This window comes from Tamandua tetradactyla, chromosome 12 (genome assembly GCF_023851605.1).
Source record: "Tamandua tetradactyla isolate mTamTet1 chromosome 12, mTamTet1.pri, whole genome shotgun sequence".
NCBI lineage: Eukaryota > Metazoa > Chordata > Mammalia > Pilosa > Myrmecophagidae > Tamandua > Tamandua tetradactyla.
Genome location: NC_135338.1, coordinates 98,929,872 through 98,956,436, shown reverse-complemented (window position 1 = coordinate 98,956,436; position 26,565 = coordinate 98,929,872). Strand labels below are relative to the sequence as shown.

General features: G+C 43.7%; 1 protein-coding gene across 14 annotated transcripts in view; it reads left to right on the top strand.

The window, feature by feature from the left end:
* The window catches only part of ZNF774 (zinc finger protein 774), a 70,167-nt gene that overhangs the window by 28,662 nt on the left and 14,940 nt on the right, over positions 1-26,565 (top strand). For 4 of the 14 annotated variants that reach the window (XR_013160763.1, XR_013160761.1, XR_013160764.1 and 1 more), the window contains exon 4: positions 1,002-1,686. Coding sequence is in view for 9 of the 14 variants with exons in the window: in XM_077124285.1 (XP_076980400.1) it covers positions 21,173-21,619; positions 23,782-23,904; positions 24,862-24,908; positions 25,813-25,919 (724 nt within the window). In the remaining 5 variants the exon portion in view is untranslated. Of the gene's footprint in view, positions 1-1,001; positions 1,687-20,628; positions 20,843-21,020; positions 21,620-21,755; positions 22,119-23,781; positions 23,905-24,861; positions 24,909-25,812; positions 25,920-26,565 lie in introns of those variants that run through there. The other 10 variants (XM_077124285.1, XM_077124284.1, XM_077124279.1 and 7 more) reach the window with 9 other exon arrangements.

Genomic DNA, 26,565 nt, shown 5'->3' with positions numbered 1-26,565 from the left:
GTCATCTGCTAGCTTTCTCTCCTGGCTTCCTGTTTCATGAAGCTCCCCAGGAGACATTTTCCTTCTTCATCTCCATAGGTCGCTGGCTGATGGACTCTGCTTCTTGTGGCTATGTTGTTCTGCTCTCTCTGAATCTTTCATTCTCCAAAATGTTTCTTCTTTTATAGGACTTCAGAAACTAATCAAGACCCACTCAAATGGGTGGAAATACGCCTCCACCTAATCCAGTTTAACAACAACTCTTGATCAAATCATATCTCCAGGGAGATGATCTAATTACAGTTTCAAACATACAATACTGAATAGGGATTAGAAGAAATGGCTGCCTTTACAAAATGGGATTAGGATCAAAACATGGCTTTTCTAGAGTACATACGTCATTTCAAACCAGCAAACAGGTTTAAGAGTAAATATTACCCAAGACTTGCACTCTATTCTGGAGAGCTTTAATTCATGTCCAGTTGTGTGCAGTACAGTTGCGTATTGTTAGGTAAAAATTATGTCTGTTATTGTTTTCTATTTAGAGATTAAGTCTAGTTTAAGGTGATATGTATAGCTGCCACGTTGACAAGAGGTGGACGGTGATGGTTAGGTTGATGTGTCAACTTGGCCAGGTGATGGTGCCCAGTCAACTGATCAAGAAAGCACTGGCCTATTACTGCAAAGACATTTTGTGGACTCAAATCATCAGTAAATTGATTGCATCTATGGCTGATTACATGTACAATCAACTAAAGGGAATGCCTTTCACACTCTTGGTTTAACCCAAGCAGTTGAAGGCTCTTAAAGGAGAATTGATAACTTCAGCAGAGAGAAGAGAGCATTTTCATCTCCACTTCAGCCAGCAAGCCTCTCCTGGGAATTCATTGAAGCCCTTCATCTGGGTTGCCAGCTTGTGACCTGCCCTGTGGAATTTGGGCTCGTGCATTACTACAGTTGTGTGGAACCCTTTTTTAAAATCTCATATTTACAGGTATCTCTTGTTGGTTCTGTTTCCCTAGAGAACCCTGACTAATACAATGCTACGACACAGATGAACCTTGGAAACATTCTGCTAAATGAAAGAAGCCAGACACAAAAGGCCACGGGTTGCACGATTCTATTCATATGGAATGTCCAGAATAGGCAAATCCATGGAGACAGAAAGTAGATGGGTGGTTCTTAGTGGGGAGGGGAAATGAGGAATGACTGCTCACGGGCATGGGTTTCTTTTTGGGGTGATGGAAACATATTGGAATTATATTGTGGGGATTGTTGACAACACTGTGAATATACTAAAAACCACTGACTTGAACATTTTAAAAGGGGAGTTTTGTGTTATGTGAGTTTTATCTCAAATTTTAAAAAATGAAACAATATGGTGCATTATCTGCCACCTTTGACAAATAATATATTGGGGTTGTTTTTATTCACACAGAGTAGGAAAAAATGCTTTGATAATTTTATATTCAAAAGAAATACCATCTGATATTTATTGTTCCCTGAGAAGTACGACTTAAACACATTGTGGATTTGTTTTCTGTCATTTCTCTAACGTGATGTAAAAGCTTTGGTGTGAATGTAGTGCTGTCATTAACAAGTAAAAAAGATGGAAAAATAAAAGGTGTTTAGTTTTTAGTTTTAGTTTTTGAAAGCAAGCCCTCCATGTGATTTGTGTTTACATTAAAGTTTGAGACCCACTCTGAATGTCTGTCTTCTTGACTCCATGACCCCTCCTTCCTCACCACCTTCACTCGGAAAATTCTCCCCTTTCCTTCTAGAAATCCCCAGATGCGGCACCAGGCGTTGGCATGCCCTGCACCCTCCCCTCCGGCCTCCTCCCCTTCTCCTGTGGCCACTTCTGCTCCAGCACCCTCCTAAGAGCTCTGCTCCACCTGGACAGGACAACCCTCGCCCCCACCTTGGGGCTATAGGGTGTCCCTGGGCCCTGACGAGCTTGACCAGGGCCCCAGCTCCCGGCAGCCTCCCGTGGACACGACTCTCCCCACAGTTCAGTCTCTGTCACTGGCGGGGAGAAGACACCTACCAGACACTACAGGACAATTGTCCTCTATTCTCCCCTGCACCCTCTGCACCAAAAACTCCTCTCCCCACCTTTAAACAAAAAAGGGAAAAACAGCAGATGCCAAAACACTTAAGAGGATTCAAATAGACTAGGGAAGAAAGGAAGGAGTCTTCTCCTCTCTCCAGGGATACCTGAACTCTAGCCAAATTTTGTTCACCCAAATTTTCTATTACACACACAGAGGAAGGCTATGCACCAAAGCATTAACAGTGGTTTTTACTGGATGGTAGAGTTTCTCGATTCATTTTATTTATCTGTGTATTCAAATTTTTTCAAACATTAGATAAAATAAATAAAGATGCTGTTAGAGTATATGAGAAATTCCCTATGGTGGTGGAGGACCTGATTGCAACAAGTATTTTTAAGAAAAATTACCATGTGAGGGTCACAGTACGGTTCACAGGACACAGAAAAGTCTTGTATGGGAAGGTTGTGTCACCAGAGACAGGAGGTGGAGTTGGTTTCCAGATCTTGGTGGGAGGTATAGGAGCCTACTAGAACGTTCTGGGGCCCCCTAGGAGCGAGGGCATGCCGGGCCCGTCTTCTGTAAAGATGGGGGCTCTTAAGAAAACAACTACTCATCTTCAAAATAGTTAGTGAAGCCCCATCCTGATCCTTTTTGTCACTAAACTCGGGCATTACATGCTTTGTTCTGAATCTCGACCAAGAAGACTTTGAATTGGTTAATTATCCTGAAAGTGATACAGCTTAAAGGATCTAAAACAATTTTGCTGTCTTTGATTATTAGCAAGCATGAGGACAGCTCATTTTATTTTCTAATTGTATTCCCTTTTATATGAATTATCTTAACTCTTTACAAAGAGTAAATTTAAATTTATATAGTTAATTCTAAGGAATAATTAGAAAATGAATGTGTTCATTGAGGAAGATTTAAAAATACACGAGAAAAAAGTATCCCTATATTTATGTATATATACATATGTGTGTGTACACATGCACGGATTTTTTTTTTTTAAAAGGCGATGCATTAGGGAGGACTTTTACAATTGCGAGTGCTTGAACTTTATCACTCAAACTAGTTCAGGCAAGAAAGGTATGTTTGTTGACTCACAAAACAAACCTAAGGAAAAGTCAAGGCTATTCTGGCCTCTGGCACACAAGACCCAAGAGTTCATGTTTTCAGGACTGTTTCCAAGCCTCTCCTCTCTGCTTCCTTCTCTCTGCCTTGGTCTCGCTCACTCAGGCTGCTGTGAAGCTGGCAGGGAATGTGGACACTCACAACCTGCGCTCCCACATCTTCCCAGCTTCACCTCCAGACAGGAAGAGTCTTCTCCGTGGGGTTCGAGAATGAAACTCCGGTGGAAAGTGACATGCAGGCTTGGGTAGAATCACATGCTCACTCCTTGAAAAATTTTCATGAGGAAGGTGGCAAGATTCTGATTAGCTCAGTTTACTTTAGAGGAGGGTAAAGTGCCCTCCTCTAAGCCAACTGCGTGCCAGAGAGGAAAGTCATGTAAGATTTTGACAGCACCCATGTGAACCACCGGGTGCTGTTTTGTTAAGAAAAATTGGGTGCTGTCCCCCATAGTGGGGTAGTGTACTGGTAGACGAAAGACAAATATCTACCATGTACAAAAGAGATTGTACTTTAAAGATGTGTTTTGCCATACACTTTTCTAGGTTTTTCAGTTTTCCACGTACTACAGCCTGATTTCAATGATAACATTCAATGGCAGCATGACATTCTTTTTTTTTTTTGCAGCTTCATTCAGTGTTTTAACATGATTACTTTACAATTAGGTATTATTGTGCTGTCCATTTTTGAGTTTTTGTATCTAGTACTGTTGCACAGTCTGTATCCCTTCAGCTCCAATTACCCATTATCTTACCCTGTTTCTAACTCCTGCTGGACTCTGTTACCAATGACATATTCCAAGTTTATTCTCGAATGTCCATTCACATCAGTGGGACCATACAGTATTTGTCCTTTAGTTTTTGGCTGGACTCACTCAGCATAATGTTCTCTAGGTCCATTCATGTTATTACATGCTTCATAAGTTTATCCTGTCTTAAAACTGCATAATATTCCATTGTATGTATATACCACAGTGTGTTTAGCCACTCATCTGTTGATGGACATTTTGGCTGTTTCCATCTCTTTGCAATTGTAAATAACGCTGCTATAAACATTGGTGTGCAAATGTCCGTTTGTGTCTTTGCCCTTAAGCCCTTTGAGTAGATACCTAGCAATGGTATTGCTGGGTCGTATGGCAATTCTATATTCAGCTTTTTGAGGAACCGCCAAACTGCCTTCCACAGTGGTTGCAGCATTTGACATTCCCACCAACAGTGGATAAGTGTGCCTCTTTCTCCGCATCCTCTCCAGCACTTGTCATCTTCTGTTTTGTTGATAATGGCCATTCTGGTGGGTGTGAGATGATATCTCATTGTGGTTTTGATTTGCATTTCTCTAATGGCCAGGGACATTGAGCATCTCTTCATGTGCCTTTTGGCCATCCGTATTTCCTCTTCTGGTAGGTGTCTGTTCAAGTCTTTTTCCCATTTTGTAATTGGGTTGGCTGTCTTTTTGTTGTTGAGTTGAACAATCTCTTTATAAATTCTGGACTACTAGACCTTTATCTGATATGTCATTTCCAAATATTATCTCCCATTGTGTAGGCTGTCTTTCTACTTTCTTGATGAAGTTCTTTGATGCACAAAAGTGTTTAATTTTGAGGAGCTCCCATTTATTTATTTCCTTCTTCAGTGCTCTTTCTTTAGGTTTAAGGTCCATAAAACCGCCTCCAATTGTAAGTTTCATAAGATATCTCCCTACATTTTCCTCTAACTGTTTTATGGTCTTAGACCTAATGTTTAGATCTTTGATCCATTTTGACTTAACTTTTGTATAAGGTGTGAGATATGCGTCTTCTTTCATTCTTTTGCATATGGATATCCAGTTCTCTAGGCACCATTTATTGAAGAGACTGTTCTGTCCCAGGTGAGTTGGCTTGACTGCCTTATCAAAGATCAAATGTCCATAGATGAGAGGGTCTATATCTGAGCACTCTATTCGATTCCATTGGTCGATATATCTATCTTTATGCCAATACCATGCTGTTTTGACCACTGTGGCTTCATAATATGCCTTAAAGTCCAGCAGCGCGAGACCTCCAGCTTCGTTTTTTTTTCCTCAAGATGTTTTTAGCATTTCGGGGCACCCTCCCCTTCCAAATAAATTTGCTTATTGTTTTTTCTATTTCTGAAAAATAAGTTGTTGGGATTTTGATTGGTATTGCATTGAATCTGTAAATCAATTTAGGTAGGATTGACATCTTAACTATATTTAGTCTTCCAATCCATGAACACGGTATGCCCTTCCATCTATTTAGGTCTTCTGTGATTTCTTTTAGCAGTTTTTTGTAGTTTTCTTTATATAGGTTTTTTGTCTCTTTAGTTAAATTTATTCCTAGGTATTTAATTCTTTTAGTTGCAATTGTAAATGGGATTCGTTTCTTGATTTCCCCCTCAGCTTGTTCATTACTAGTGTATAGAAATGCTACAGATTTTTGAATGTTGATCTTGTAACCTGCTACTTTGCTGTACTCATTTATTAGCTCTAGTAGTTTTGTTGTGGATTTTTCCGGGTTTTCGACGTATAGTATCATATCGTCTGCAAACAGTGATAGTTTTACTTCTTCCTTTCCAATTTTGATGCCTTGTATTTCTTTTTCTTGTCTAGTTGCTCTGGCTAGAACCTCCAACACAATGTTGAATAATAGTGGTGATAGTGGACATCCTTGTCTTGTTCCTGATCTTAGGGGGAAAGTTTTCAATTTTTCCCCATTGAGGATGATATTAGCTGTGGGTTTTTCATATATTCCCTCTATCATTTTAAGGAAGTTCCCTTGTATTCCTATCTTTTGAAGTGTTTTCAACAGGAAAGGATGTTGAATCTTGTCAAATGCCTTCTCTGCATCAATTGAGATGATCATGTGATTTTTCTGCTTTGATTTGTTGTTAATGGTGTATTACATTAATTGATTTTCGTATGTTGAACCATCCTTGCATACCTGGGATGAATCCTACTTGGTCATGATGTATAATTCTTTTAATGTGCTGTTGGATACGATTTGCTAGAATTTTATTGAGGATTTTTGCATCTATATTCATTAGAGAGATTGGTCTGTAGTTTTCTTTTTTGTAATATCTCTGCCTGGTTTTGGTATGAGGGTGATGTTGGCTTCATAGAATGAATTAGGTAGTTTTCCCTCCACTTCGATTTTTTTGAAGAGTTTGAAGAGATGGTACTAATTCTTTCTGGAATGTTTGATAGAATTCACATGTGAAGCCGTCTGGTCCTGGACTTTTCAGGAAGCTTTTGAATGACTGATTCAATTTCTTTACTTGTGATTGGTTTGTTGAGGTCATCTATTTCTTCTTGAGTCAAAGTTGGTTGTTCATGTCTTTCCAGGAACCCGTCCATTTCATCTAAATTGTTGTATTTATTAGCGTAAAGTTGTTCATAGTATCCTGTTATTACCTCCTTTATTTCTGTGAGGTCAGTAGTTATGTCTCCTCTTCCATTTCTGATCTTATTTATTTGCATCCTCTCTCTTCTTCTTTTGTCAGTCTTGCTAAGGGCCCATCAATCTTATTGATTTTCTCATAGAACCAACTTCTGGTCTTATTGATTTTCTCTATTATTTTCATGTTTTCAATTTCATTTATTTCTGCTCTAATCTTTGTTATTTCTTTCCTTTTGCTTGCTTTGGGATTAGTTTGCTGTTCTTTCTCCAGTTCTTCCAAATGGACAGTTAATTCCTGCATTTTTGCCTTTTCTTCTTTTCTGATATAGGCATTTAGGGCAATAAATTTCCCTCTTAGCACTGCCTTTGCTGCGTCCCATAGGTTTTGATATGTTGTGTTTTCATTTTCATTCGCCTCGAGGTATTTACTAATTTCTCTTGCAATTTCTTCTTTGACCCACTCGTTGTTTAAGAGTGTGTTGTTGAGCCTCCACGTATTTGTGAATTTTCTGGCACTCCGCCTATTATTGATTTCCAACTTCATTCCTTTATGATCCGAGAAAGTGTTGTGTATGATTTCAATCTTTTTAAATTTGTTAAGACTTGCTTTGTGACCCAGCATATGGTCTATCTTTGAGAATGATCCATGAGCACTTGAGAAAAAGGTGTATCCTGCTGTTGTGGGATGTAATGTCCTATAAATGTCTGTTAAGTCTAGCTCATTTATAGTAATATTCAAATTCTCTATTTCTTTATTGATCCTCTGTCTGGATGTTCTGTCCATTGATGAGAGTGGTGAATTGAAGTCTCCAACTATTATGGTATATGTGTCTATTTCCTTTTTCAGTGTTTGCAGTGTATTCCTCACGTATTTTGGGGCATTCTGGTTCGGTGCATAAATATTTATGATTGTTATGTCTTCTTGTTGAATTGTTCCTTTTATTAGTATATAGTGTCCTTCTTGGTCTCTTTTAACTGTTTTACATTTGAAGTCTAATTTGTTGGATATTAGTATAGCCACTCCTGCTCTTTTCTGGTTGTTATTTGCATGAAATATCTTTTCCCAACCTTTCACTTTCAACCTATGTTTATCTTTGGGTCTAAGATGTGTTTCCTGTAGACAGCATATAGAAGGATCCTGTTTTTTAATCCATTCTGCCAGTCTATGTCTTTTGATTGGGGAATTCAGTCCATTAACATTTAGTGTTATTACTGTTTGGATAATATTTTCCTCTACCATTTTGCCTTTTGTATTATATATATGATATCTGACTTTCCTTCTTTCTACACTCTTCTCAATACCTCTCTCTTCTGTCTTTTCATATCTGACTCTAGTGCTCCCTTTAGTATTTCTTGCAGAGCTGGTCTCTTGGTCACAAATTCTCTCAGTGACTTTTTGTCTGAGAATGTTTTAATTTCTCCCTCATTTTTGAAGGACAATTTTCCTGCATATAGAAGTCTTGGTTGGCAGTTTTTCTCTTTTAGTAATTTAAATATATCATCCCACTGTCTTCTAGCTTCCATGGTTTCTGCTGAGAAATCTACACATAGTCTTATTAGGTTTCCCTTGTATGTGATGGATTGTTTTTCTCTTGCTGCTTTCAAGATCCTCTCTTTCTCTTTGACCTCTGACATTCTAACTAGTAAGTGTCTTGGAGAACGCGTATTTGTGTCTAATCTCTTTGGGGTGCGCTGCACTTCTTGGATCTGTAATTTTAGGTCTTTCATAAGAGTTGGGAAATTTTCAGTGATAATTTCTTCCATTAGTTTTTCTCCTCCTTTTCCCTTCTCTTCTCCTTCTGGGACACCCACAACACGTATATTTGTGCGCTTCATATTGTCCTTGAGTTCCCTGATACCCTGTTCAAATTTTTCCATTCTTTTCCCGATAGTTTCTGTTTCTTTTTGGAATTCAGATGTTCCATCCTCCAATTCACTAATTCTAGCTTCTGTCTCTTTAAATCTATCATTGTAGGTATCCATTGTTTTTTCCATCTTTTCTACTTTATCCTTCACTTCCATAAGTTCTGTGATTTGTTTTTTCAGTTTTTCTATTTCTTCTTTATGTTCAGCCCATGTCTTCTTCATGTCCTCCCTCAATTTATTGATTTTGTTTTTGAAGAGGTGTTCCATTTCTGTTTGTATATTCAACATTAGTTGTCTCAGCTCCTGTATCTCATTTGAACTATTGGTTTGTTCTTTTGACTGGGCCATATTTTCAATTTTCTGAGCGTGATCCGTTATCTTCTGCTGGCGTCTGGGCATTTAGTCAGATTTTCCTGGGAGTTGGGCCCAACAGGTTGAAAGATTTTTCTGTGAAATCTCTGTGTTCTGTTTTTCTTATCCTGCCCAGTAGGTGGCGCTCGTGGCACAGGTTTGTCTGCGGGTTCCACCAGTAAAAGGTGCTGTGGGTCCTTTAACTTTGGAAAACTCTCGCCCTGGGGGAGGTTCGCCAGCCGAAGCGGCTTGGAAGAGTGCCAGCCAGCCCGGGGGCCCGAACGCGGGGAGGGTCGCGGGCCGCCGCAGCCCGGGAGAGCGCCCGACCGAATTTCCTAGTCGGCCCGGGACGCCAAGCGTGGCGGGAGGGCGCCAGCCCCCGCAGTTCAGGAGAGTGCACCGTTCCCAGCCGGACCGGGGAGTCACGTGTTTGGACGGGACCCGCCCGGTCACCGTTCTCCGCGGTCTGGGGATTTCCAACCCAACTCTCTCAGTAGGTCCGGGGGGCCTCACGTGGTGGGGACGCCAACCGCCGCGGCCCGAGCGGACCGCCTGCCCAATTCTGCCAGCTGACCTGGGAAGGAGGAAAGGAGGGACTCCGGCCGCTTGCCGTCCAGCCTGGGAAAGCCCGCGCCCCTCGGCGATCTCACCGGAGCTGGTTCTCCCAGACAAGTCAGCCGTTCCCGGATGCGGTACGCCGTCCCTTTGATCTCCGTTGTGGCTCCGGGAGCTGCTCTGTATCGTCTCCACTCCCCCAGTAGCTGTTCTGGAGGAGGAAAGGTGAGAGTGGCAAGGCTGTCGAGAACGGTGGCGGAGGAGCCCGTGAAGGCGGAAGAGGGCACGGTGGTGGTTGGAGAGCCACCGGAGCAGGAGGAGAAAGGGAAGGATAAGATGGCGGATGGAGCACCGCCGGAGCAGAAGGGGGAAGAGAAGGGCAAGATGGCGGCGGGCACACCGCCGGCGGAGAAAGAGGGAGAGGAGGGCTGGCTGGCAGCGGGAGCGCCGCCGGCGGAGAAAGAGCGCAGCATGACATTCTATGCTGGAAAACAGCCACAATGCCTGAAGTACCCAGAGGGCAAGAGCCACAGGCTAAGGGCTGGCAGAGCAGGGAGGAAGGGGCCCCTGGTGTGCTACAGCAGCCCTCTCTATTGCTGACCTCCAGTCTTCTTTTTCTGTTTTTTAAACTTTATTTTATAGTGGTAACATACACATAGCATATAACTTGCCATTTTAACCATCTTTAGATGTACGATTCAGTGGCATTGTTTACACTGACAATGCTGTATGACCGTCGCCGCCATCTATCACCAAAACTTTTCATCATTCCAAACAGAAACTGTAACCATTAAGCTGAAGATGACACCCCCCAAGTGTGGGTCTGTCACTCTGTGACTCACTAATGTGAGACACACCAAACAGGCTGAGGAGGAAAAAGAGGTTTATTTACACCGGCGGGAGGGCTGGGGACACTTCCTAAATCTGCCTTGGTGTAGTGAATTTTCAACTGGCTTTTATACACATTAGAAACAAAGATAATCATCTTGGGTAACAGGTGACAGGGTCTGGAGAGCTTCAGTAGTGTGGAGACCCAAGACCCAGGTGCCCCGTCCGTATCGTGAATGAGTCACTGCATGCAACCATCTACGTGACCCGGGCAGACCTTACAGGTCACCAGACCACCGCAGGGTGGGAGAATGTACAGATGATATCCTAAACAAGGCACTGAAATTTTCTTCCCTTGATCACTATTGATAACGAACTCCTGTGTCAGGAGACCCTGCTGAAACTGTTCTCACACCCTTATCCTAAAGCTTTATAAAATCACAAAGCACAAGATAAGGGCTTTTACAATAATTTCAGGTATAAGGGCAGCGGAATTATAGTTTAGGGATTTCAGGTGTGTTCCCCCCATCTACTCCAGTGTACCAGAAAACAAAAGGAGTATCTACATAATGATTCAGTAATCGAATGAATCTTTAAATCCCAATTTCTTGGTTATATAACTCCATGCCTGATGTGTCCTTTGGTCTTCGGGCCGCCCTAACCCAAGCCCTCCAAGAGCTGGGTTGGAGCAACTGGCCAGCCAGCCAGTAGACCAAGGAACTGCCGGCCATAGCATGAGTTCTAGAAAGGGAGAATCCATAGAGGAAATCCCAAATTGCCTCTATCCTCCATATGGGGAGGGCTGCCCTCCTAGATGAATGGGGCTGCCATGAGAGTGTGGGGATGCCCTGAAAACTCCAGCGGGATTGCTGTTTTGCAACAGATGGCAGGACAACTAAATTTGAGTAATAAGAAAAGGGACCACCAAATAGCAGCAGTCCTACCATGGCCCCAGTTTTGAGCCTTGCTAATGGCTACTAAGGGAGAACAAGTGGCAAAAGTTATTGTGTGTCATTTAGAAGAGATTTGGGAAGCAAAGGATAAAGTAACGCCACTTTTGTATGCAGTGATTCCAAAGGTTGCTTCTGTACTGCAGGGAATTAGCGCTCAATTATATCATTATCACCTTGTTTTAGATTTAGCTAATGCTTTCTTTGATAGTCCCTTAAATAAGGCTAGTCAACCTGCTTTCACCTTCATCTGGGAAGAACAAAAAAGACTTTTACAATTCTCTTACAAGAGGATTTACATAGCTGGACCATCTGCCATGGTCTTGAGGCAAAGGATTTGGCTAAGTGGTAAAGCCTGTTACACTCTGTTGATGATGTCATGTTAACCAGTAACACTCTTTCAGAACTTAAAGAAGCCTCTGGCTCATTGTTATCTCATTTTGAGAGTCTGGGATAGGCAACCGATCGTGACAAACTGTAATACCTTGGCTGCTCTGTCAAATTCTTGGGTGTTGTAGGGTCAAGTAAAACAAATTATTCCGTCTGCAGTAATTGATAAGATACAATGTTTTCCTATGCTACATATGCCAAGACAACTAATGGCTTTCTTGGGGTTGTTGGGGTATTGGAAACCTTTTGTTCCTCACTTGGCCCAAATGGTAAAACCTTTGGTATATGCTAATTAGAAAAGGTCATACTTGCAAAAGGGAGGACCTCCAGCAGACCGCTTTTGAAAAATCAGAAGGGGCAATAGCACAGGCATAAGTACTGGGGGGTCGAGGGGTGTGGTGGTGGGGCGGGGTGTAGAACCAGACCTACCCTGTGCATTGGATGTAGCCAGCACTGATACTGGCTTTGGGTGGAATCTGTAGTAGACACAGCATTCTAAAGGAATGCCCTTTGGCTTTTGGTCACAATTATGGAAAGGGGCAGAACTGAGATATAGTCCCCTGGAAAAGCAATTGTGTGCTGCATATAATGTCTTCCTGCAAGTGGAGGGACTCAAGCTAAGATGCCCAGTCACCTTGAAAATGGCCATCCCTATTCAGGGGTGGATAACTGACATGGCTTCTAAGCCACACTCTGGCAGTGCCCAACTGTGCACACTGACCGAAAGCAAAGCCTACCGGCTGCAGTGCATGGTACTCGGGTACCATGCCTGAATCTTCTCGGTATACTGATAGATCTGCTAGTGGGCAGCCTCTTATAAGGAAGGCCATGGCAGGACAACCCAATACCGACGCTATATGGTGGAAACGGCTCTGTGCAGAGCAGTCGGTGGGCTAAGTTAAGGCAGTATGGATAATGATAGTGCGTAAACCAGGAGATGCACGATCTCTACCAACAGCTGTGCTGTGTACAAAGGCCTTAGGACCTGGAAGGCAACCTGGAAGCAGGAACAATGGACTGTCATAGGTCGTCCCTTCTGGGACAGGAATTGTGGAAAGACACTTGGGACACCTGCCAACAATCAGCGTTTCTGCTGCCAGTCACGGGCCAGCAGCCAGTGGACGTTACTGGAGAGAGCCCTTCCTGCTTCCTGCACCAACCACATAAGCTACCACACCAGAAGCATGTTGGCTGGTTACAAATCCTGGTGACCCGGGTGGCAAGAGGACTACATCAGTTCCCTTCTGCTCTCGAAGGGGGCAGGGTATGCTTTTACTGCCGTGGACACGACTCAGGACTACTGCTGGTTTTCCTGGTGGGAAGGCAAAACGAGGTGCTGCGGGCCAATGTTTGGAGAAAGGGAGCACTCCGTAAGAAGCACTTACCCAGACAGACAGTGACGGGGGGACCCTTCCACTGGGCAGACAGCCCAAACCCGGACCATGGGTCAGGACTCCCTGTGGACATTCCATCTGCCCTACAATCTCACAGGTGCAGGCCTTACTGAAAGAACGGATGATCTGTTAAAGGAACAGCTAAAAGATCAGAGGCCTTGCAACAGTCCACTGGGAAACTTTATTGGGCCTTAACTGGCTTGAATGTGATGCCTGAGGCTGCAGCCCCAGCTCCTATTGAGATGCTAATGAAAGGACTGAGAATACAAATTAAAGGGCCAGCTGCTTTACAGCCTAAAAAGGAGGAATAATAATAATTTGTTGTTGCCTATGCAAATAGGGGAAAATGTGAGATCCTTTGACCTTAGTGCTGGCCTAGGCAGCCGCTAGTTGGGAAGTAGGAGTCACCTAAAGTGTTGTAATCCGACCTTCATTTAAAATCTTTGTTACCAATCCAGGACTTCCTGTTCCCACGGGAGCCTTATGGATGACTATGTGACCCTCCTTGTGCCTAGACTAATGATTGATGCCATGGTGTAGGACTTTCAGAATTTGCAAGGGGAAAATATCTGATATTTAAACCTCCTCATTGTGTTCCTCTGCCTGGTGTACCTCGTTGTCACCCAGCGGGGCTCTAGCGTGTCCACTGTTAGGTCAGCAGGGATAACCTCTTACTGTTCCCCATGAACATCTTTCTTTCTGCCCAGAGCATCCTAGTAAGCACCTTCCTACAGTAGGCTTCAGCAGTAACTCATGACAACAGTCGAACCCAATGTTGGGTCCGTGTGGACCTGCCACCTTCAGGTGCTACTGGCCTTCCTTGGACTGTGACCCCTATGAATTGAGCTGTGTGGAATACCCTGCTGGCTTGGCAGAATCTGACACATTGGGAAATCTTAAAAAGGAATTGTGGGGCGCACCAAAAGAGAGACCACACAAGTCAAAGCAATTTGCAAGCCAATTAGGAGTCTTGATTAGCTGGCTGGCGACTGCCTCAGAAACTCAAGAAGGAGGAATCAGAGAGCAGCCCCGAGGAGTTCTCAAGGGGGGCTTATAAAGGTAAAAACCACAAGCGTATCCACAGAAGCAGGAAAAAAGACATTATCTTTTTGAGCCACATCTTAGTTTGCAGCTGTAAGCAAGCAATCTTATCTACAGAAGCAGAGAAATGCCATTTGCTCTTGCACAATACATCCCATTCTTTTAGTTTCTTAACAATGATTATTGTTCAATTTTTAACTCTTGGGAACTTCCCGCCCTGGATCTTGTGACTCCGGATACCTTCTTCTTGCTAGGGCCTGATTTATTGCTCCTGACCCCCCACAGAATCTTCATTTACAGGACATTGTATGGGGGAGAGCCCTATGTCCCTGCTACCTTATGTAACTCTTTACCCCATGATCCTAGTTAACTGGGAATTAGTTCAATTTCCTTTCTTAGCCATGGCAGCATCTCTTTTGGGGGTTGTTATCTCTCTGTGAGGGACTCCTAGTGTTCTGTCTTATATGGCGGAATATGGATGCAACGTCTGTCCTGTGGTCAACATAGTCTTCTGTGTGGGTGGGCTGCAGAGACCCAGGGCCCGGCTCCCCTTGATATTGAGAATAAGTAGCCATGTACAATGACTGGGACAGAAGTTAAAGATCATAATCAGGGGAGAAAATATGTACTGATGGTATCTTAAACAAGGCAGTGAAACTCCCTTCCCTTGATCACTGTTGATAACAAAACTCCAGAGCCTGTGTCACAAGACCCTGCTGAAATTCTCTTCTCACACCTTGTCCTAAACTCTTAAAGCCCTTGCACATCCCCCCTTCCTCTGCGGAGTATTAACTTCCATTTCTCGACTGGTCGCCATCAGAAAGAATTCTCTCCTGTTCATAAGTCCCAATAAAATTCATGTCTAACTCCGTGCCTGATGTGTCCTTTGGTTTTTCCGCTGCCCTGACCTAAGCCCACCAAGAGCTGGGTTGAAACAATTAGTTCCTTATTGTAGTTATTTACTTCTTTCATTTGGATTTACATCCTCTGTGACACCTGGGCATGTGCCTCCAAGTCTGGGGCAATAGAGAAAAACTTATTTATACCTGGGTGCAGACTTTACATTTATATATTGCTCCTGTGTGAGATTAAGAGCTCACATTCACAGCTTGCTTATACTTACATTTGAAAGGCTATTACTACAAAGCAACAAACTCCCTATCTTCCCCCTTCCTCCATCTCCAGTCCCTTGTAATTGCTAATTTGCTTTCTATCTCTATGAATTTCATGTAAGTGGAATCATATAATATGTGGCCTTTTGTTCTTGGCTTGTTTCACTTAACATAACGTTTTCAAGATTCAGCCATTTTGTAACATATATCAGGATTTCATTCCTTTTTATGGTTGAATAATTTTCCATTGGGTGGATATACCACCTGTAGAGGTTTGAAGCTGTATGTACCCCCAGAAAAAACATGTTCTTAAATTTAATTAATTCCTGTGGGTGTGAACCCATTGTAAGCAGTATCTTTTGATGAGGTTACCTCAGTTAAGAAGGTGTGGCCTGCATTAATCAGGGTGGGTCTTAATCCTCTTTCTTGAGTCCTTTATAAGAGGAGCGAAATTCAGACAGAGAAGGGAAGGGACAGGAAAAAAAGAGGCTGGAAATCGAGGGACACTGGAAGAGAAGGGAGAGATCAGAAGATGCCTGCATGTACATTGCCCTGTGACAAAGGAGCCAGGGATTGCTGGCAGCCAGCCCCAGAATGCCACAGTTTTGGGGGAGAAAGCATCACCTTGATGATGCCTTGATTTATACTTTCTTAACGTCAAAACCGTAAGCTAATAAATTCTCATTGTATAAATCAACTCATTTCATGGTTTTGCTTAAGCATCCTGGATAACTAAACACCACCTTTTTTAAAATTTTTATTAAATTAAAAAAATATACAACACCAAACAAACGCAAACATTCCTAACTTTTGACCATTCCATTCTACACAAACAATCAGCAATCCATAACATCATCACATAGCTGCACACTCATCACCATGATCACTTCCCAGAACACCCGCATCCATTCAGAAAAAGAAACAGAAAGAAAACAGAAAAAAATTCATACACACCATACCCCCCACCCCTCCACCCCACCGATCACCAACATCCCAATCTAAATTTATTTTAACATCTGTTCCCTCTATCATCCATCCTTATTCCATATGTTTTACTCATCTGTTGATAAGGCAGACAAAAGGAGCATCAGACACAAGGTCTTCACAGTCACACAGCCACACCACCAAGAAAGCTACATCATCATACGATCATCTTCAAGAAATACGGGGGCCACCGGAACAGGCAGTTCCTTCTAGCCTCTCCATTACATCCAGACTAACAAGGTGATATCTATTCAATGTGCAAGAATAACTTCCAGGACAACCTCTTGACTCCACTGGAAATCTCCCAGCCATTGACACTCCACCTTGCCTCATATCATTCCCTCAAACCGGCCCCCCACCCCCACCCCCAACAAGAAGGTCCTCCTAACCCCCTGATGCTGAACCCCATGATGCTGAGCCCCAGCCCACTCCAGGACTTCTGTCCCACGTTGCCAGGAAGGTCCACACCCCTGGGAGCCATGCCCCACACAAAGAGGGGGAGGGCGGTGCAGTCGCTTGTTGTGTTGGCTGGAGAGAGAGGCCACATCTGAGCAACAAAAGAAGTTCTCTTGGGGGTGAGTCTTAGGCCTAATTTTTTTATAAATTTATTTATTAATTTTAAAAAATTGACAAACCAAATAAAACATTAACATATATAATCAGTAATTCACAATATCATCACTTAGTTGCATATTCATCATTTCTTAGAACATTTGCATTAATTCAGAAAAAGAAATAAAAAGACAATAGAAAAAGAAATAAAATGAAAACAGAAAAGAAAAAAAAAGATTATACCTACCATACCCCTTATCCCTCGCTTTCATTAATCACTAGCATTTCAAACTAAATTTAGTTTAGCATTTGTTTGCCCTATTATTTATTTTTATTCTGTATATTTTACTCATCTGTTGATATGGTAGATAAAAGGAGCATCAGACACAAGGTTTTCACAATCACACAGTCACATTGTGAAAGCTATATCATTATTCAATCATCTTCAAGAAACATGGCTACTGGAACACAGCTCTACATTTCCAGGCAGTTCCCTCCAGCCTCTCCATTACATCTTGAATAACAAGGTTTAGGCCTAATTTTAAGTGGGCTTGACCTATCCTTTGAACACCACCTTTTTAAATCCACTCATCTGTTGATAGACACTTGGATTGTTTCCACCTTTTGGCTGTTGTAAATAATGCTGCTATGAACATTGATGCACAAGTATCTGAGTCCCTGTTTCCAACTCACTGGGGTATGTACTTAGAGGTGGAATTGCTGGACTATATGGTAATTCTACCTTTAACTTTTTGAGGAACCACCAAATTGCTTTCCATTGTGACACACCATTTTACATTCCTACCAGCAATGCACAAGGATCAGACCTCTCAAGAAAAATAATCCCTGATTTGGCTAAATCACAAAAAGGTTTTTTTTTAAAATTTTTTTAAAATACCAAAAAACACCAAACAAACACAAACATTCTTAACTTTTAATCATTCTGTTCTACATATATAATCAGTATTTCACAATATCATCACATAGTTGCATATTCATCATCATAATCATTTCTTGGAACATTTGCATCTATTCAGAAAAAGAAATAAAAAGAAAACAGAAAAAAATCATACATACCATACCCCTCACCCCTCCCTTTCATTGATCACTAGCATTTCAAACTAAATTTATTTTAACATTTGTTCCCCCTATTATTTATTTTTATTCCATATGTTCTACTCGTCTGTTGATACAGTAGATAAAAGGAACATCAGACACAAGGTTTTCACATTCACAGAGTCTCATTGTGAAAGCTATATCATTGTTCAATCATCATCAAGAAACATGGCTACTGGAACACAGCTCTACATTTTCAGGCAGTTCCCTCCAGCCTCTCCACTACATCTTGAACAACAAGGTGATATCTACTTAATGCGTAAGAATAACCTCCAGGATAACCTCGCTACTCTGTTTGGAATCTCTCAGCCATTGACACTTAGTCTCATTTCACTCTTCCCCCTTTGGTTGAGAAGGTTCTCTCAATCCCTTGATGTTAATTCTCAGATTATTCTAGGGTTTTCCTCAGTCCCTTGATGCTGAGTCTCAGCTCATTCCAGGATCTCTGTCCCACGTTGCCAGGAAGGTCCGCACCCCTGGGAGTCATGTCCCACGCAGAGAAGGGGAGGGTGGTGAGTTTGCTCGTCATGTTGGCTAGAGAGTGAGGCCAAATCTGAGCAATAAAAGAGGTTCTCTTGGGGGTGACTCTTAAGCCTAATTTTAAGTAGGCTTGACCTATCCTTTGTGGGGTTAAGTTTCATATGAACAAACCCCAAGATTTGGGGCTCAGCCTAAAGCTTTGGTTGTCCATACTGCTTGTGAGAATATCAAGAATTCAACTTGGGGAAGTTGAATTTTCCCCCTTTCTCCCCACCCCCGAGGGGGACACAAAAGTTGGGTTTTGCTTGCATACGCCAAGTGCAGTTCTTTTCAGGTACACTTCCAGGTATCCTTCCACTATTAAAGGTAAGCCAGGAGAATTATCAACCACGGGGAGAGGTGGTGGTGGTAGAGTGACAACAGGAGCCCCAGAGAAATTGAAGGGGAAGCTGAAAGCAAAGGAACATATATTCTACTTCTTTGAACTGTTGAAGGAAACTGACCCTAGGGTGTCCCTGGGTCAGAATGAGGTGGATGCAGCAGAACAGAAATAGTAGCCATAGTTTATTTGAGCAGACAGAGGGTCAGAGTTGTGGAAAATATTAGTATATGAATATACTAACCATCTTGGTTTGCTTAAGCTTCCGCATTATCCAGGGAACTATGAAGAAGAGGAGGAGGCTAGCTGAGTTGACATACCAATGATCCTTTACGGTGGCACCAGAGAGCTCCACCTCTGTGAGAAAAACATGCCAAAGCTGGCAACAAAGAAGCTGCTGACATTCACAGATGGCCCAGATTTTGTGCAAACATCTTGCTTCTGGGGCTTGCTAATAAAGATCATTTGACCAAAGGTCCTGCTCCTAGGGTTTGCTGATTAACCAGTCATTTGCCCAGAGACATTCTTCCCCAAATGACTCATACCTACCCCTCACTCCTCTCCCCTGAGGGGCCATATCAGCCATCTCCAAACTGTAACTCTCCAAGCAGGCCTTCATTCTGAGACTGCTCATGCATTTGCTTTTGCTCAATAAAACTCTTTCCTTGCCTTTGCAAAGCAAATCCCCTGGTTATTTATTTCCTTGACAGAGTTAATACCCAAAACTTTGTTGGTCCTATATGGCATGAAGAATCCCCAAAACCCCTAAATCCTCCCAGTGAGAGCAACAGGAATAACAAGTTGAGAGATACAACATCTCCCAAGGGGTTGCTATGTGGCTGAGCACCTTCCAAGGGGCCTGTGGCCAAGGCTGCAGAGGAGACAGCACCAGAGAGAACACCAGGCCTGATTAGGTCAGCAAAGGATGTGCTGAGAACAGAAGCCAATGCAGAAACCTGCTGAAGCAAACTGAACCGCAAGCAGAATAAGCAAGAGCCCGTGGAGAAGGTGAGTTGGTGGACCAGAGTCATTTCCCCCAGTGCATCTTCTTGGATCCAGATAACATCCTGGGAAGGAGGATGCAGAGGAAGTCGTTTGGAGGAGAGAGACAACCCTCATAGGTATTTGGATTTTAAACGGACTAATGTTTACCCGAGATTAGAGTGTTTGAAACCTAGTAGAGACTTATTTTTAACTGGCAAACTGGAGAACTACCTAGTAATGAAACTCTCCTAAGGAATCTCAGTTCAATTATAGAGAAAAAGTTTTTAATTATACACCTGGGTCAGAGTGTATGCGTTTGACTGTCCCCTTGAAGCGGCATATATAGAGATCTTTACTATTTCCCTAAACAGGAGGAGTTTAACAGAGTATATCACAAAGAAAATGTCTTAAAATCCTCTTTAGACTATTCTCCCTGTGGCAGCCAGCTTCCAGAGTGGCCACAGTCCTCGCTGCCCCTGGGATGCATACCACTGTGCAGTTCCCTCCCCACCAGGGTTGGTCTGCGTAATCAACTGCACATGGCAAATGATGGTTTACCCCTTCCGAGATTCAGTTATAAAAGACATCGGCAGTTCTGCCTCAGATCTCTCCCTCCAGGAGAAATCAGCTGTCCTGCTGTGAGGACAGGCCCACAGGCTGGGAGGCCGAGGAAACAGCCGTGGCGGTGGGCGTGGAAGCAGATCTTCCAGTGCGACAGGACTTCAGGAAACCGCAGCCCAGGCAACATCTAGACTGCAGCCCTACGAGCGTCCCTCCGAGTCTCAACTAAGCTGTCCCAAGTTTCCTGACCCACAGAACCCGTAAGATAATAAATGTCTGTTGTTTTAAATCACTAAGGGTGGGGGTAGTTGGTTACACAGGAACCAATAACTCATACACCCCCTCTCTTCAAAATTTCAGTCAAAGAACCTCCTAAAAATGCTTCTCTCCTTTCATTTTCCACCAAGTCCCTGCAGTTTCCCTCTGCCCTCCTCTTCCTCCTCCCCCATCACACCCTTCAGTGTTCATCCACCAGCACATCACAGTCCTTTCTCCAAGGGGCCCGGGGCGCATGGTCTTTGTTTTCTCTAAGGACTGCTTCTGCAGAGCCACTGAAGCCCCCTGCCCTCGCCTCCCCACCCACCTGGCTGTGGTGAACAACCTACTCAGAGAACACGGCAGGAGGGCAGGGGGAGCTGAAACCCAGGAGGAAGGCAGGGGAGGGCCCGGGCGCTTCCTGTGCAAGCTGAAGTGACGGGGGGCCCAAACCCGGGAAAAGGAGGAAGAGGCGTCCGAAGCCGAGAGGTAGGGAAAAGCACAGGGCGGTTGGAAAGGCGGATCCATCGGCAGAGGGAGTGGGGAGGGGCGCCGAGGGAAGAACCGCAGGGCCCACGGATGGCAGAACACCTAAAAGACGACTGGGGGGCCCTTTGACTGTCCAGGTCCTGAGCTGCCATCCCGTGGCCCGAGGTCTGGGAACCCTTATGTCTCCTGCGCGCCCCTCCTTGTCCCCGGCTGCCCGTGAGATGCCCACTTTCCTCATATTAATCTAACTAAAATGCATCTGCTGGCCAAAACCAGGCATTTATTTAGAGTGGGCAGAATTCTTCAAAGCGATATTTAACCACCTTGCAGATGACTATAACTACGTATCAAAGTAATCGAGATGCCACTGGCTCTACCAAACAGGAAGAGAGCGCAAACATCGCTGGGTACCTTCGTATCTTTTGTGGCCCATCTCCCCTATTCCGCGTGAGCGCCGTGGAGCAGGGACCCGGCGTGATTCCCCGGGGGACTCCGGTGCACAGAACGACCTGCTCCCGCGCAGAGTGGACACGCCTCGCCCGAGACCCCAGCAGCTCCCGGGTCTGGACCCTCAAGTCCACGAAGCCCGGCATCCCTGACGCCCTCGCCTGCCTTGTGGATCAGAGCAGCCGGGATGTGCCTAGGGGTTGTGGTGCTAACGGGAGGACGCGGATCATCCGTTTGCTACCGCAGGTGTCTGCCTGGGGGGTTCTCGGGTTGGGTCTGAGTTGTGGAGCCGCCTCGAGGAGACGCAGCCCCGGCTCGGACCCCCGTGAGGTGAGCAAGGCGGGAGCCCCGAGCGCTCTGCGCTGGGGGCGGGGACCGGGAGGTTTGGATCTGCGGATCCCGCTTTGGCAATCGAGCCTTTGGATCCCCCTCAGGTCATGAGAGACGGCTCCCGCGGTCCGGGTGGCTCCGGGACCGCGCGGAGCACTTACCGCCGCTCTGAAATGGGCATCCCGGGACTCTAGTCTTCTGAGGCGGCCTTGCACGCAACTACGTTTCCCAGAAGGCTCTGCGGTGATTGAAAGCTCGATCAACCTATGAACGGGGAAAACGTATTGTCCTGGGAACTGAAAAGCCAGTGGCAAAAGAGCGGGGGCGGTATTTTCCGGAAGCGGGCTGCCGACCCGGAGTCCCACCTGTGTCTCCACAGCCCCGTCACGAAACCCGGTGAAATTCTGGGAGGGATCCTCTTGTCGTTGCCGGCCGGCCGGCTGCGGCTCGGCCGATGAGGGCTCACCTCCTGCTCCATCCCGGGCCGGGCCCTGGGACGGTGAGTGCTCCCGGGAGGGAGACGGTGGGGCCGACGCTGCCGAGGGGCGCTGAGGGGCTCGCCCGGACGCTGTCCCTGCCGCGTCCCGCGCTCGCGTGTCGGAGCCCCGGGTGTCGCCGAGGTGTGGGGAGAGCTCATCCTCTCGGTCGGTTTTCTTGCTCCTCCGTGGTGGTCCCCGGGTCTCGCCGTGTCTGTGACCCGCTGACCGCGGCGCCCTGCCCAGGGCCTGCCGCCCGGGAGGAGGACCCGCGTCTCCCCGCCCGGCGGTCCTGTGTCTGTTCACAAGCCCAGTGAGCAGACTGGCGCTGCTCCCAGCGGCACGTAGTCACAGCACCCCAGCGCTCCCAGGGCCCTTGGGGTCACTGGCTCCGGGGCAGGAGACGGGCGGGAGCCAGGTTTCTGTGACTAAGGATTCTCCCCCGCAGGCCGCTGGCTCCTGCAAGGGGGCCGCCCCCCCGTGTTTGCAGTTACCGAAGAGCTCAGCTTTACACTCAGCGTTCTTACTGTAGTTTTCACTTCCTAATGACATTATTTTTGTTAAGGTTTTGAAACAGAGATGAGACGTATTCCTGGGGTTTTTAAATCTTTGAAACTCAGTATTTTATCGCATAGCAATGCCTGTACATGCTTGAATGGTACCGGGAAGTGTGTGTGTGTGTGTGTGTGTGTGTGTGTGTGTGTGTGTCCCATAGCAATGCCTGTACATGCTTGAATGGTACCGGGAAATGTGTGTGTGTGTGTGTGTGTGTGTGTGTGTGTGTGTGTTTTCTGGTAGTACCCAGGTGTCTGGATGGATGGGGCTAAAGATGGAAAAGGTAAAAACCTCCCTGCCAGATCAGGTCCATCCTCCCGTGAAATGCAACCTGAACTGTGATTATTTCTGTTTCTATTGGAAACTCTTTAAGGGAAAACAACTTATTTTGTGTGATTCCCAATGCCTTGCAACATATAAATTACTGGTCCATCCAATAATTAACTCTGACCATCCCCCCATGTTGTATTAATGTATTAATAATGATTGTTTCTGCCCCATCCCAAGAGTTGTTTTGTGCTTACTTCCATTGACTTTCACTTATTTTTACAGCTTGTCCATGTCTTCTGTTTTTTAAAACCGTATCTTTCAAAGTCTCCTTTCTGACTCCATTAAACCTTGCAATAGAAAGGCACCCAGGACAGTTCCCTTTGGGATTCTACAAAGTCTGTTCTTTGAGTTCCTATCAAATCATTGGATTACAAGCCAAGAAAAGTTAGCTCTTCTCATAACTACTACAGGTATAATTAAGTCCACAAATTTCCTGGCTTGCTGAGAAAAATATGGAGAGAAGCCAAAGCTTTCCAGAAAGCCCATTATACCTGCACATTCTCCTTTGTTTATTTTGCCCATCATGTACAATTTGTTCCTCAAAAGGTTCATGTGTCCCAAATATGTATGAGAGGCCCAAGCTTCTCTTAGTGATGGGCAAGTTGGCCGAGGGAAGGATTATATCAAAAGAGAATAGTAAAAGCAATCTTCCTGTGGTTGATGGCGTTTACCTCAGAATTGTTCCCATCAGGGGAGGTTTTACTTGGCAGTATGGTCGCCACGGTGGCTGTCTTTTAGTTTTCAGGTCACAGTGAGAATACCCAGGGAGCTACTGATGCTTATTCAGGTCTCTTGCTTTAGGAACTGATGACCCTAGATGATGTGGCTGGGTACTTCAGGGCAGAGTGGGTTACCTGGATCCTGCTTAGAGAATCCTCTTCAGGGATGCCACACAGCACAGTTAGAAGAATGGGCTATCAAAGGGTAAGGACTCTACTTTCCTTTAGATTGAAGATTTAGGATTGAAAGGGCCCAGGTCTGAGTGGTCCCCGGATATGGGTCTTGCAGAGCTTTAAATCTCTGAGATTGTTGTCTCCCTGGCGGTAAAAAGAATAACTTACATTTATACGGCCCTTTATGGTTTGCAGATGTCTTTGATATTTATTAACTTAATATCTTACCATAACTCTTCGATGTGTGTATTATCATCCCGTTTTTCCAGCCGAGGACACTGAGACTCAGAGATGTTAAGTGGCAGAGGTGAGAGTCAAGCCCAGGTCTTTGTGGAGAAGCGGGACCTCTCTTCATAGTGTTATTCTCTTTTGTCTCTTGAAAAAAAAACAAAAACTTAAAGTGCTCTTTCTGAAGTACCATGGCTACTCTTCCCCTGCTTTACTTCACATATTTATTACACAAGTAATATATACTCACTGAAGTAAAAGATAAACAAAATGAACACATAAGTCATTCCTAAGCCACCACTGAAGAGTTACCATCTTTCCAGCGTTTTTTCTAAGTATATGTATAAATGTATTTTTTTAAGTGAAAAGAAAAAATAAATTGAAGGTCATATTGTATACTCAATTGTATATCCTACTTTCTTACATATATATAGTGAACATATTTCTACAGCAATAAATATTTTTTTGTATGTCACTTAACATAGCCACTTAGTATTTTGTTGTATGGAATACAATAGTTATATTAGATTGAGCTGTATATGTGAACATTTGGGAGACCATTTTTGACCTGTACAATGACAACTTCATATAATTCAATCAAATATAATTATTCCTTTGTTATAGGACGTTTGTGTCATTTCCAAATTTTTACCAGTATTATGATGAGCATCTCTAAGTTATTTTTTTCTCTTTTTTCTGTCTTGTTTATTAAAGTTTTATTAGCTAATAATTAGTCTTTTGCATTTTATCTTTTCCTTAGAATCCCAGAAGTATAATTGCTGGGCCAAAGAATACATTCATTTTAAGGTATTTGATATGTTTGCCAAGTGCCTAACAAAAAATGGAATCAATTTATTTATTTCCACAAGTATAGTATGAAAGTGTACATTTTCCCGGATTCTACCTGTCACATGGGTATTATAGTTTAAGAATCTGGGTGAGATAATGATAGCTAATGTTTATTGAGGATTAAATTTTTAATCCCTATGACAACCCTATGAGGTAAGTCTTATTATATCCCTGTTTTATAGATGAAAGCACTGAGGCACAGAGAGTTTGTCTCTTGTAAGAAGCTGAGTTAGAATTCATACCCAGGCAGTATGACTCTTGGGCTTGCGCTCTTTACCTCTACAGTATATTGTCTAGGTGTATCATTGTTTTAATCTGATTTTTTTGTTGTTGTTATTGGTGAGGCTAAATATTTTTCATTTATTTATAGGCTGCTTGTATTTTTTCTTTTGTGAATTGCCTATTCATGTCCTTTGTCTGATTTTGTTTGTTTGTTTTTTTCATACAGAAGTGTTTGTTTTTTTCTCATGGCTATCAGCTGCAGCCTTTCTGGGAAAAATTTTAAACCCAGCATTATGGTTAACTTCCTTGATTCTTTCTAAGGGTGAGGTCATGGCAACTTTGTTTCTGATAAAATTATCTCTTCAAATGGGTTTGGCCTTGTATCTTCAGAGATGAGTGATTTCTTTCACCCAAGTATGATTTTTTTTATTTGGGAGAAAAATGTTTTTTTTTTCTCAGCCTTTTGGGGCGCTCACCCTGTTTTATCACTTTGCAATGGCTTCCCTTTTAATGAGACCAGACACCCTTGAGAGTTTCCCTGGATGTTCCCCTTTACTTGGGGAAGGAGGAAAGACGGGGTTTTGGTCAGACCTTGTATAATTGGCTCAGATTAACAACCTATACCCACCTTCCTGTGTAGGATTTCTAGGCCAAGTGTAATCTCCCAGGTGGAGCAGAAAGAAGAATCCTGGGTCCTAACGCATCAACATTTTGAGGAGAGGAAAATCCTAAGGGAAAATCACACAGGTGAGATGTGAATGTGCCCTGGTGGGAGGAAACCTAGCACTTCAGCCCTTGATTAAATGAAGGATTTGAAAAGCTGCCAGACTTCTGTTTTTACTATCAGAAGTTTATATTTGACTTCTTGGGCAGTCACTAACTAACCAAATAAAGTCAAGTCTCCATTTTAAGTAAGTATTTCACTTGTGTTTAGGTTACAACATCTTTGAAAGGAGTTGCCTAATTTGACAATATGTGGTATTTTCTTGAAGGATATCAAGAGTTACCTGGCCAAAAAAAAAAAGGAATTACTTGGCGATCTTAAAATAAGGATCTGTTTAGGGTGATGGTACTAGACAGTGGTAAGAGTACTGCAACATTATGGATGTAATTAATCCCACTATATGGTATGCTTGGAGATGCTTGAGATGGGATTATGTGTAGATATGTTCCTACAATTAAAAAAAGAGAAAAGAAAATGCAACTGAATAGATAATGACAGTTACACGCAACAGATGATCCTGGACAAGATCTAATAATAGAGGAGAAAAGGCTCAAAGGACATTATTGGAACATGTGAAAAAATCGGAATATAGATTGTGAGCTATACATATCATGATAAATTTCTTGAATTTGATAACTATCAAGATGGTTAAATAAGTGGATATTCTTG